Below are 13,258 nucleotides of genomic sequence, written 5' to 3' on the forward strand. Positions count from 1 at the left end.
ACCATCAAAAGCAAAAAAGTGAAGCCAGTCCAACCCACTATTTAAGGTCTCTACTTTTTTTTAATTAATGTTTACATAAAGGTTAGAGAGCAATAAAAATATATGTTTTTAAAATGTTTAAAGGTTGTTGATAGCACTTTTAATTTTAAATCTATACACTAAATTGTCAATATTTATCCAGAGAAAGTCCTATTTTGAACAAATCATGAAATTGTGTTTATTCGAGCCCCAATGAGTTTGAGAACAAGTGACTTTTTACTTACTTACTTAATTTTTACTTACTTTATTTCATTAACTTGTGTTTTCTTACCCATATACAAAACAGAACACTGACCTCTCCTGATCATGTTCAAAGATGTGTTTCTTTTCCAGAGCATTTTCACACCATGTTTACTGCTGTGAAAATGTAAATATAGTAAATTGTTCTGTAGATCATTGTCTGTGCAAAAAAACTCAAATGTCACAGGCTTTGAAAGCTGGCATGTCCTTTAGTTAAATGATTCTCAAAGTGGGGTTCGTGCATGGCACTCTACCAAGGGGTCCGTTAAATATTTTTGATTCATTCATTTAAATTTATCATGATATGAAAAAACATGTTCTTTATTTTTACGAATCTGCAAATATGTTTAATACATATCTAAAATAGTTCATATATATTTATATATATATATGTGTATATACATATTTTATTTATTTTTATATATATATTTCTTTCTATCTTGTAAAAAATTGAAAACCTCTGCTTTATTTCATAATGCAAACATTTTATACATGTATCTTTTATTGACATGGACGATCGCAAATCCATATTTGCCTAAATTAGTAATAGCATCCACCTATATAACAGACGGGCAACATGGAGGCTGTGGTGCAGATAAACCTGCACTAGCGAGCACTAGGCATGACTATAAACTAAACCAAACGCCTTTAACCAAAGATACTGGCTCACTGCCCTTACTGTATTTGTTTTCATTCTGGAGATGTGACCAATCCCAGTTTAGACTGGGAGGAGACTAGCCCGCCTTCATGTTGGACACGCCTCTATGTTCAGGGAACACCGCTTCATACATACACTGTTGTTAGCGACGTAGCCTCTACGGCCAATTTCATTTTTGACATTTCCATTTGCGACCCCTTCTCAGAACTTCACTTTTTGTCACGGCCAGGTGAATGCACGAGTAGCGGTTTACTGGTTCAAATTGTTGCTGGTGGCAGTCCTGCGAGGTAAGTTAAACTAGTGTTAGCTCGTTAGCCGAACATACCCTGTACTGATGGGGGGTTGGTTGTTGTGCTAACGTAGCATTTAGTTAGCTCCTATATAACCTTGCCGAACAGACCAGATAGCGATCTAACACTCGCCGCTTTTCTGTGATGACTTAATATTTTGGTTTATTTTCGTCTTCCAACAAAATAACATGTGCGATTTAAGTAGCGGCTTCGTTAGCTTGCGGCGCCGATAAGTTAGTCAAGCTAGTCTTAGCTAAGAGCGGCGACCATGAATTAGCTGACATGCTAACGCCGAACTGACTGACCTGACAACATGCATTTTTGTTGTTAGTTTCTTCTTGCTACATCTTATTGTACTGCCTGTGTAGGGTTTTTTAAAGAGAAAAACGTTACTGTAGGATAAGCCATATGTGTGACAACTAAGTCTTTTTATGTCGAACTTCTCGCACAACTTGGCGTTAACGTTATGAAGAAGCTAGTGTTAGCTCTTTAGCTGGCTAGCGTTATTCCCTACATGGCCACATCTAGCATAGCCAGAATTAATTTCTGACTATGTGACTTTATTTTACTACCCTGGTGTAACGGCAGCCCATACGTTATAAACTAAGCAGCCAATTGTGTTGTCGCGCTGTCAGCTGCGATGAAGCGTGGCTGTTTTCTTTTCGATATCTTGTTAGCCAACACGTTCAGATCATCTGGATTTTTTTTTTTTTTTAGTAAATCCCATTTTACTGGGGACGGCCAGCGATGACCCGAGAGTGACACACCGACACTTGCTGTTTCTTTTCTGACAACTAGCCTTTAATCTGCAGATAGTTTAGGTTCGCTTGCTTGCCACATAACTTCGAGCTAGGACGAAAGCCAACGTCAGCCATCAGACAAGCGAAAGCGGTCAGCAGCACCGAAAACGGATGGCGTTAAGATCGGTGTTTGGCAGAGAGGGGGAGGGGATGAGGCAGGGCTACAGCGAGCGAGAGAGAGACAGCGCCTACATGCCAGTAAAATATGGGCTGGCAGCTACATGTTAGCTTTTTTGTAGCACTAGCCGACTAATTTACCCATATTTTACTGTCTGCCGTATTTGCTTCGCGTTTCGGCAAAGACATTTTGAAGCTAGATATGCGACAGACTCGATCTCGGCGACTCAAGACCGTACGCTCAGCCACCGTGTTTTCCGAAACTGGTGGTGCAGAGCAGTGAGGCACAATGTCGGCTCTCCGCTGGCCGACTGCAATGACGTTTGCTTAGGGAACATCAATAAATTACTTTTCTCTCTGTACAAGTTTGGACTGTGCTTGGAGCCACATAGACCGATTGCATATTTTTTGTATACTTCGTATATATATATATATATATATATATATATATATATATATGTATATATATATATATATATATATGTATACTGTGAATATTTGCACATTCCTTTGACAATGGTGCACATTTCTACACAAAGTGACCACTTCTTTAAAGCTGCACAACTTCTTTTCTATGTTCGTTTCCTAATTTTTGCAATACTTGATAGTTTTTATTTATTTATTATAATTTACTATGTGTATGTTGTGCACAGATACACCAAGCCAAATTCAATGCATGTGCAAACCTACTTGGGAATATGGTTCTGATAGATAAACATCTCTTTGTTGTCGTCAAATGACCTTAAGAGTGCACACTCTTATGGCTTTTTAATTCACTATGAAAATAAGTAATTAAAAAAAAACTTTTAATGTAAATAAGGTTTATGGTTATGCATGTGTTTATCATGAGATGGTATCACGAGTGCCAGGGGAGGAGTTATAGGTATGGGCCTTTTAATATTTATTAATTTTATCTGATATAATAATGTTTGTTTATGAACTCTCCCCTGGCCTCCTGTAATTTTGCAAAACTATTTCATTGCATCTTAATAGCAGGACAAAGAAGCCATTTACACTTAAACCTGTTACTTGAAAGACGGTCCCTTACTGGCTGCCTCAGCCATTCTGCTGAACAATGATGGCAGGGACACTCACGGACAATAAGTTTGTCTAATAGTTTCCTTGCAGCATTTGTTATGATGTTCTAATTTTCGGTCTTTTTTTCCCCTCATATTTTTTATTTTATTTGTGATTTGCATTTTGTGAATCTGTTTTAAAATTGTAGACCTGATCAATTATGACTCGTTCGTCAACATGTCTTTCAAAGTGTAAATGTAGTGCAATAAAAGGTTAAATCAAAATTATTGGAAATTGAAATTGAAAATGAAAATGTCACTGCGGTTGTTGCAGCGTTCACTTATCAGGTATGCTGAGGCTGTTTAGGCTATCTACAGTATGTACACAGACTTGAGTTGTCACATTTTTCAAACACAGACTTTTGTTTTAGAGCCTATGGGTAAAGCCTGGCTCTTAAGTTGGTTAGTAACCTTTAACAATTGTCCTGATCATTTCTGGCATTAAGTACCCGTGTGACACTTTTGACACATAGTTTTATTGGATTGCATTATTAAAAAAAAAAACACCTTTCACTGCTTCTAGAATGACAATCGAGTTTAATCAACACCTTTCTGACACGATCTACAAAAAACCATATCTAAATACACATCACAAATTTAAGATTTATTGCAATGCTGTTGATAATATTTTTGTTATTTCTTTGTATATTGTCCATGATAAAATACATAAACAGTAACGGTTGCAGTTACAGGCGCTAAATTAGCAACAGTGTCATTATGATTACATAGTTTGCAATATAGTTGGTAGAGAAACTTACTAAATGTACATTTAGTCAGATTTTAATCCGAATTCTGTCTAGATTTTATTTAGAATATCAGAGTATGTGCACTGACAGCTGTAGCTATACTTGTGATTATGGACATCAATAGAAATGTCCTTCATACTTACCTAACCTCTTTACTCTAAAAAAATGTTTTATTAAAACCTCACCTCTTGGCATTGATATTGATTTGTAAAAGTATTACTGTCTACATCTGATTATTTCTGTCCCTCTCTTAATGCAAAAGTAATATAAGTACACTGCACATTCTTGAAGAATGCTTTGACATTTGTTTGTTCACAGACTGAGTAAAAAAACCAACGTGTTAACTGTCCATCTGTCTTTGTTCACTTTAGCCCCTTTGAGTATGCATGTACAATGAAGAGGCGTGTGGAGGACCAGGAACCAGTATTTGCGCCCCAGCAACAGCAAGCACGACGTCCCCCAGTTCAAGGCATTGCAGACAGCTTCCAGCACCGGGCCCTCGCCCCGGCTCCTACTGTGATAGAGGCAGCTGCAGACAACATGCAGCCATCCACCGGCATCCAGTATTCTCTCCCCCAAGGCTACCAGGTATGATCTCATCATTGTATTCGGTTTAGACGAGAGCTGTACAGTTGTTCATATGGATATAAGTCAGAAGCCACATTGGCTGAAAACCTTTTTAAAGGACAACAGACAAAACATCTAATGCCTTCTTTACGGACTATTTTAAACTTGCTTTTACTGTGAGCTGATGGAATGAAAGAAAAACAATAATGCTGTATGTTTGATTTCTTCTCAATAGAGCAGCATCTAAACTGAATATTTATTGAAAAGTTTTAAACAGCCCTTTATTCAGTGTAATTATAACATGTAGAAGGTTTATTTATCCTATAATTCTGTTAATTTCTTTCTTTTAAAAAGGTGCCGACAATGCCTCAGAGTACAAGTGGACATGGACACGGACATGGACATAACAATACTGCACCACATGTTGGTTCCCACGCACACAGCCTGGCAGTTCAGTCCCAGGGCCCTGCAGTGGTCCAGGGTCACGTTCATCCACCTGCACCCATGACTTCCACCCAAGGACAGCAGTTTCAGCGGCTGAAGGTACCGCTACATGAACAAATATAAAAACTTTTAAATATATTCACCAATAGAAACTAAGAAACAGCCACATGGGCAAGGTGTTTTGTTGTACTATAATGAAATCCCCAATTAAACATATACAAATAGTTTATTTTTCATAGTAATAAGCAAGATCTTTTTTTTATTTTTTATAATAAGTTCATTTTAAATTTTGCAATTGCATTTTCTGATGGACTCTTTCAATAACGTTTCACTCTTTACTTGTAGGTTGAAGATGCCTTGTCCTATCTGGATCAAGTGAAGCTGCAGTTTGGAAATCAGCCACAAGTTTATAATGATTTCCTTGATATTATGAAAGAGTTCAAGTCACAGAGGTGAGTTTTTCTTTTCTTTTTGCCATTTTCCTCAACATTTGGAGAAAATAGTATTCAACATTTATACCACTTTCTTCTGTACATAACGATTCATATTCACATCATACCTCCAGCTGTTAATTCTGTATATAATGTCTTACTATTAGCAGTTCTCATACATCTGCACTATTTTACCAACACTGTCTAGTATAATTGCTGCACATGCTTCATACTGTTCATACGGTATACACATAGTGTATTCATATCTTCCCCTTATTGTTTATTTTACATTCTATATATTACTGTTCATTCTGTTTCTACTCTGCACATTACTGCTTTTTTCACTTCTGGTTAGATGCTAATCTGCATTTTGATGTTTCAGTACCTGTACTTTGTGCAATGACGATTAATCTAATCGTCCATTCCTTTTTAAGTTTTAACATATAACATGCAGAATGATATCTGTGGACCCAGTTGATGATGAAACAGACACTAAATTACTATCATTATTTCTGTCACTACAGCATAGACACTCCTGGAGTCATTAATCGCGTGTCCCAGCTCTTCAAGGGTCATCCAGACCTCATTATGGGTTTTAACACCTTCTTGCCACCTGGATATAAGATTGAGGTTCAAACCAACGATCTAGTCAATGTGACCACGCCAGGTCAGATCCACTACATCACCCCTCATGGAATATCTGTTCAGAACATCCCTATAAGTGGAGTGTCCAGCCAACCTGCGAGCCACAACCAGCACCAGAGTCTGCCACATGCTGGCCCGCACACCACCACCACCACCACAACCACCACCCCCACTGCCCCACCAACCCCCACCCAACCTGCTCCAAATAAAACCAGCAAGGTAAGCTTCTCAATCGGTCCACTGAATTGAGTATAATGGACTAGAACATTTGTTTCTTATTGCTCCTTTTTCAGACTGTATTCTCACTGAATTTCTATCTGAAGTATTATGTCAAGGGCAGTACACCATTTGGATATTTGCTTTAAAGATGACCAAAAAGCATTTCTGCTACTTCTTTAATTATTCAAATTTATTTAGAATATTTTTTTCAGAGATTTTGCTAACATGTTTTTTTGCATACTGAGTGTTTACTTGATGAGTGTAATGACATGCTTGTGTTTTTCTCTGTCAATCCAATAAGCCAATTCAGTCTCCGGCCCACACACCCACCAGCCAACCCAACCCATCCATCCCATCCTACGCCTCACCGCGCTCACCTTCAGTCCAGTCCCACACTCCTGTGAGCAGCACGCCGTCCGGTGGGCCACCCCTCCAGAACAACCAGCCTGTGGAGTTTAACCACGCTATAAATTATGTGAACAAGATCAAGAACCGTTTCCAGGGCCAGCCAGACATCTACAAAGCCTTCCTTGAAATCCTTCACACATACCAGGTAAGACAGTACATGCCAATAAAAAAAATAAAAATATTCAGGAAGATAATGGCTGTTGGTACCCAGCATGAGTTTGTGTTGCTAGATAACTGACAATGGTACACCCGGGGGTAATCTCACCACCTCTTCCTTTTCTTTTTTCTTTTATTTATTTTTATATTTATATATATATATATATATATATATATATATATATATATATATACTATCTATATATATAATATATATATTATATATATCTATATCTATCTATATATATATATATCTATATATACATATATATATACTATATATCTTCTATATCCTCTACTCTCTCTCTCTATACCTCTCATCTTTTCTCAATTCTCTCTCTCTTGATCTCTCTCCCTTCTCATCTCTCTCTTCTCTCTCTCTCTCTCTCTCTCTCTCTATCTATCTATCTCTCCTCTCTTCTTCTCTCTCTTTCTCTTATTCTCTCTTCTCTCTCTCTTCTCTTCTCTCTCTTCTCTCTCTCTCTCTCTCTCTCTCTCCCTCTCTCTCTATCTCCTCTCTCCTCTATCTCTCCTCCCTCCTCTTCTCCTCTCTCTCTTCTCTATCTTTCTCTCTCTCCTCTCTCCTCTATCTCCTCTCCCTTCTCTCTCTCTTCCTCTCTCTCTCTCTCCTCATCTCTCTTCTCTCTCTCTCTATCTCTATTCTATATAATATTATATCTATATATATATCTATCTAAAAATCTGATGCATCTTCCAGAAGGAACAACGAAATGCTAAAGAGGCAGCAGGTAACTACACCCCAGCACTGACTGAGCAGGAGGTCTACACTCAGGTGGCAAGACTCTTCAAGAACCAGGAGGACCTGCTCTCCAGAGTTTGGACAGTTTCTGCCAGATGCAAAAGCTCATTGGTGAGTGTCTGTGAACACACTTCTACAGTGTCGGCCACTATAGCTGGACATTAAACGGATATGGTTGATGTTGTGATTGTCCTTGGCTGTAGACTTACACATGTTCAATCCTATAGTTTTGTTAAATGTGGATGAAACAACACAGGAATATTATATGAAGTATTGTACAAAAGAACATCTTCTGTGCCCCTACTTAACACAAATATTTAGAGTGGATCAAATTCATTTAGCAGTGGTTCTCAAAGTAGGTTGACCAGGGGAAGAATGTTGAGCGAGCCTAAAGTTGCATGAAAGTTATTAATGTGGGGAAGTAAACAAACGAAAGTGCTCGTATGCTAGCAAGGCTATCTTGCCAACCGTACACTTTTTGTTTACTTCAATAAAATTAAACTGGGCTTGCTTTATTAGAAGTTTCCCAGGTATTGTTAATGATTGATTTAAAAAATAAAGTCTGATTTTGCTGGGGAGGCATGATGGTTTGAGAACCACTGTGCTTATCATCTCACTGGAAATTTAAAACCAGCGTTTAAAGATTTGTCATTATTGTGGATGTTAGGGCAAGTGGTATATAATTATTTAAAATCAGTGGTTTTTATGTTTTTGGCACCGGTAGTAAGCAAACCTTCCATGTTTTGTGAATAAAGTCAATAGCAGCACATTTGAAACAATTGTCAAAGCACTTGAGTAAACGCCACAAGAGCTTCTATAAAAGTTGATTCAATTTCCTTTTATGTTCCCTTTTCATTTTTGTGACTTCCCTTTTCTGAGATTATGATGTGTAATGCTTTCTTTTCTCAGCTGCTGTGCAAGACTACACCAGACAGGGCAGAGTCGGTGCGTAATGATCATGGTGGCACAATAAAGAGGCCCTTGCTGAACAGCAAGCAGAGACTGAGCCAGAACGGCCTGCCAATCAGGAGACCTGCTGGAGTGGGAGCCACACCGCCTGTCAAGGTACACGCACCACTGCAAAGGCAATTTATGTTGCTAAAGCTTGACTAAATATTAGAAACTCCTCACAAATTCAGTTCAGCAGCATCTACACCAAATTATAATGTATTGGTTTTAACTAGGTTTAACTTTCAACTGGGTGTGTCTAACTCTACCCAAACACAACGATAATATTATCTTCTATTAGAACCTTTAATGTTAAAATAATTATTTTTTGAAGAGCCTGCTCCAATCATAATTTTGTCATATCTTTGCAGAAAAAGCCCAAAATATTGGGGAAGGACCATGGCATGACTGAAGTCGGCAAACACAGCACCAGCACGGAAACTATGTTCTTTGAGAAGGTCAGTATTGTTATTGTTATTTAAAGTCCTGCAATAATAAGCTTATGACTAACCTATTAATGATATGATGAAATCATCTTAAGGGAAAGTGTTAATGTATTTTTGTCATCACTGAAAACACTTAAACAGGTGAAGAAGGCTCTGCGGAGCTCCGAGGCGTATGACAACTTCCTGCGGTGTCTTCACATTTTCAACCAAGAAGTGATCTCTCGTGCTGAGCTGGTCCAGTTAGTCATCCCGTTTCTTGGGTGAGTTTAAACATTCCTACAGACACCAGTGCTTTGTTGCCTCTATAGCTCTACTGTTGTGTAGCTAAATAATGTAACCATCATACTAAAACACTTGCGTTGTAAAAAGGCATAAAGGAGTAATATGAAGGTATGAAGTTCAACTATAGCAGTGATTTTGTTACTGCTCAATGTGAGTTAGTGTCAGTATTTAATGAGCAATATATTGTGATTGTCAGATTTTAATTTTAATGAAATATATTATTAATATCATAAGATAAAACTTTATTTATCCTGAGGGAAATCGTTATGCAGCAATTGCAATATAGTGCAAATAAAACAAATCTATTCATAGAATCATCTGTACTAATTGTTTATTTCACATACATTGTGGTATGATTGACAGAAAATTCCCAGAGCTTTTTACATGGTTTAAAAACTTCCTGGGCTACCGGGAGTCGAGTCACGGGGAGTCGAGCCTCACCGAGAGTTTACCCAAAGAGCGTGCAACAGAGGGCATTGCTATGGAGATTGACTATGCATCCTGCAAGAGGCTGGGGTCCAGCTATAGAGCACTGCCAAAAAGCTACCAACAGCCCAAGTGCACAGGAAGGACGCCGCTGTGCAGAGAGGTGAGTCACTGAAGAACGTCTGCTTATTAAAGGTATATTCTCTCCCACAGGGCCTCTAGGCACAATGGTAAAATGTGCTTTTAGTGGGTAAATTGTTAATAAGTATCCTATTGGGCAAATAAAAGTGGTTAATTAACTAAATATTATATTAATTTGTTGGTAAATCGCTTACTTGATCATTTAGTCTAATAAACACCAAATGTCCATTACACGTTAATAGTATTGAATTAATATTAGTTAATATTCTTCATTGTTTTTTCTGTTTAATTGTCAAAATCCAACTTCATCACAAAAGCAAGGCAATCGTCTAAGCAGATTGTGTTACAAACTGCTCATTGGATTGCTGCATTTATATAAAGTTAAACATTCAGCATGAACCTTTGAGCATTGTTTAGTTTGGTTGATTTGCTTGAATATCAAATCTGCACGCTTTGATTTTAATGAATTAGTTTTCTGCCTTTTTATTATGTTTGTGCCTGCCGTCAATTCGAGAGCTTTGCAAATAAAAGCTTTCACATCAATGCTTTCCTTAAATGGAGATATGGATTTTAATTTAACGTTGAATGTCTTCTTGCAGGTTCTGAATGACACGTGGGTGTCGTTTCCATCGTGGTCTGAAGACTCTACATTTGTGAGCTCCAAGAAGACTCAATATGAAGAGCACATTTACAGATGTGAGGATGAGCGCTTTGAGGTGAGGAATACTCAGTCCACTCGCATGCCAGAGTAACAACTGTAGGTTCTTGTGTGGTTATAAGAATGTGTTCAGCACTTTCTCTCCATGATGCACTTTGCTCAGGAGTCAAACGACCACAGAAAAGCCTTTTTAGATATCCAGTGACAACTTTGCTGCTGACGCCACCAGTCATAATCAGACCTGGATAATGGCATTTGTCAATAATTTCACTGGGATTGCACCCTCTTTAGCTGGATGTCGTGTTGGAAGCCAACCTTGCCACGATACGAGCCCTGGAGACGGTGCAGCGGAGGATGTCTCGCATGTCTGCTGAGGAGCAGCTGCGCTTCAGGCTGGACAACACAATGGGCGGCTCCTCAGAGGTCATTCACCGCAAAGCTATCCAGAGGATATATGGAGACAAGGCCAACGACATCATCGACGGGCTTAAGAAGAACCCAGCTGTGTCTGTTCCCATAGTGCTGAAAAGGTTAATAATCTTACTTATCTGCCTCTAGTCAGGGCTTAATAGTTAGTAAGTCAGTAAAGTTTATTTCTGGGGCACCATTAAACACAGCCTGTGTAAAAGAAGGTTTTTGCATCACTTCTTTCTGTCCCTGTTTCAGATTAAAAATGAAGGAGGACGAGTGGAGAGAAGCCCAGAGAGGATTCAACAAAATCTGGCGGGATCAGAATGAAAAGTATTACCTGAAGTCACTCGACCATCAGGGCATCAACTTCAAGCAGAATGACACCAAAGTGATGCGTTCAAAGACCTTACTCAATGAAATTGAAATGCTATATGATGACGTAAGTAAACTTATTTGTAAGAAAACAAAGTAGGAAAGCATTATGACTCATTGTGATTGATGGTTGTCGGTGGTGCTTTTGATACAGTTGTCGCATTTATGTTTTGAAGCTGTAAGTGGGACTTAAACATGCAGAATGCTACCGTCTAATAAGAGAAATACCTCAAAATTCAGCCTTATTTACTCCTGTCTTGTCAGCGCCAGGAGCGAGCATCAGAGGAAACTGCCTCACCACCACCGAGCGGCCCTCACTTGACCCAGACCTATGACGACAGCCAGATCCTGGAGGACGCTGCTGCCCTCATCATCCACCACGTCAAAAGACAGGTGGGCATCCAGAAAGAAGACAAGTACAAGATCAAACAGATCATCCACCACTTCATCCCTGACCTGCTGTTTGCACGACGAGGGGAGCTCTCTGATGTTGAGGAAGAGGACGAAGACGAGGAAGAAGAAGCCATGGAGATGGATCCTGACGTCCCCAAGAAGCACAACGGCCTTCCAGGCAGCAGCCCATCAAAGTCCAAGCTCCTCTTCAGCAACACGGCAGCTCAGAAGCTGCGGGGCACAGATGATGCCTATAACATGTTGTTCATGAACAACTACTGGTATATCTTCCTTCGTCTTCACCACATCCTCTGTTCTCGTTTGCTGCGGATTTACGGGCAGGCTGAGAAACAGATTGAGGAGGATGCCCGTGAGCGAGAGTGGGAAAGAGAAGTGTTGGGGTTCAAAAGGGAGAAAAATGAAAATCCAGCAATCCAACTGAAGATGAAGGAGCCAAGTAAGTGAGAAAACAAGCGGTGAAAACATTGTTAATCTGGAAGTTTTTGTTTAATTGCTCTCAAATCCTCACTAACATTGATTCTGATTCCTCTACACAAACACGGTGCATCATACTTTGTAATCTCTCACCATAGAAGTTAACGCATTTACGCTTTTCTACCTGCAGTGGATGTTGATGTTGAGGACTATTACTCGGTGTTTCTGGAAATGGTGCGCAATCTTTTGGATGGAAACATGGAGCCGACTCAGTACGAGGACTCCCTGAGGGAAATGTTTACTATCCATGCCTACATTGCCTTCACCATGGACAAACTCATCCAGAGCATCGTACGGCAGGTCAGCAGTCAAGATTACGTCATATGATTGTATTACTGTCCCATAGAAAGAGTCTAGACTTGTTAACTGTATGTGGTTCAAATCAAATTCAAACATTATTTAACTGTGACAATAATAACCTAAATATTTACTTCTGCACTGATGGGGCAGAATCTTTCATTTGTGTACACAGCATGTTGCATACTAAACCTGTTGCTTCCACAGCTCCAGCACCTCGTCACTGATGATGTGTGTGCGCGTGTAACGGACATGTACTTAAGCGAAAGTGCCAATAAATCCACGGGGGGCCCACTGTCCACGCAGACATCCAGGGCCACAGCAGAGGGGGCCTACCAGCGTAAAGCAGAGCAGCTAATGTCAGATGAAAACTGCTTCAAGGTACTACACGCCCAGAGCATAATGATATCGTACATCAGTCTAAAAATACTTTGAGCATTTTGTTTATACGAGATTTCCTCTGATTGTGTTTTGTTTAGTTGATGTTTGTAAAGAGTCGAGGATCTGTCAGTCTGGCCATGGAGCTGCTGGACACAGAAGAGGAAAACTCCGACGAGCCAGCCGAGGCAGAGGTCCGACATATTTAATATTGAAGTACAGTTCATACACCAAGTCGTCCGTTTAGGTGTTGTCTCGTACAGAAGCCCTGCAATAGATATGACTGTTAAGAATATATTTTGAGGCCGGAGGTAGTGTTTAATTGTTATGTTGTAACAGGATTCTTATATTGTGTCCTCCCAAAATTGACATCAATCGGCATTGATGCGTAAATCATTAGTAGGTTAAAATAAGG

General features: G+C 39.3%; 1 protein-coding gene across 1 annotated transcript; it reads left to right on the forward strand.

The window, feature by feature from the left end:
* Positions 1-1,009: 1,009 nt before the first annotated feature.
* Positions 1,010-13,067, forward strand: LOC115027058 (paired amphipathic helix protein Sin3a-like). Its single transcript, XM_029460093.1, has 18 exons — positions 1,010-1,224; positions 4,338-4,554; positions 4,888-5,076; positions 5,323-5,429; positions 5,933-6,272; positions 6,574-6,825; positions 7,555-7,707; positions 8,506-8,661; positions 8,916-9,002; positions 9,132-9,250; positions 9,636-9,861; positions 10,439-10,555; positions 10,789-11,027; positions 11,164-11,347; positions 11,545-12,130; positions 12,299-12,468; positions 12,673-12,846; positions 12,945-13,067. Exons 2-18 carry the CDS (start codon positions 4,360-4,362, stop codon positions 13,050-13,052), a joined length of 3,402 nt encoding a protein of 1,133 aa, XP_029315953.1. The 5' UTR covers positions 1,010-1,224; positions 4,338-4,359; the 3' UTR covers positions 13,053-13,067.
* Positions 13,068-13,258: the final 191 nt, after the last annotated feature.

Source organism: Cottoperca gobio, chromosome 3 (genome assembly GCF_900634415.1).
Source record: "Cottoperca gobio chromosome 3, fCotGob3.1, whole genome shotgun sequence".
Taxonomy (NCBI): domain Eukaryota; kingdom Metazoa; phylum Chordata; class Actinopteri; order Perciformes; family Bovichtidae; genus Cottoperca; species Cottoperca gobio.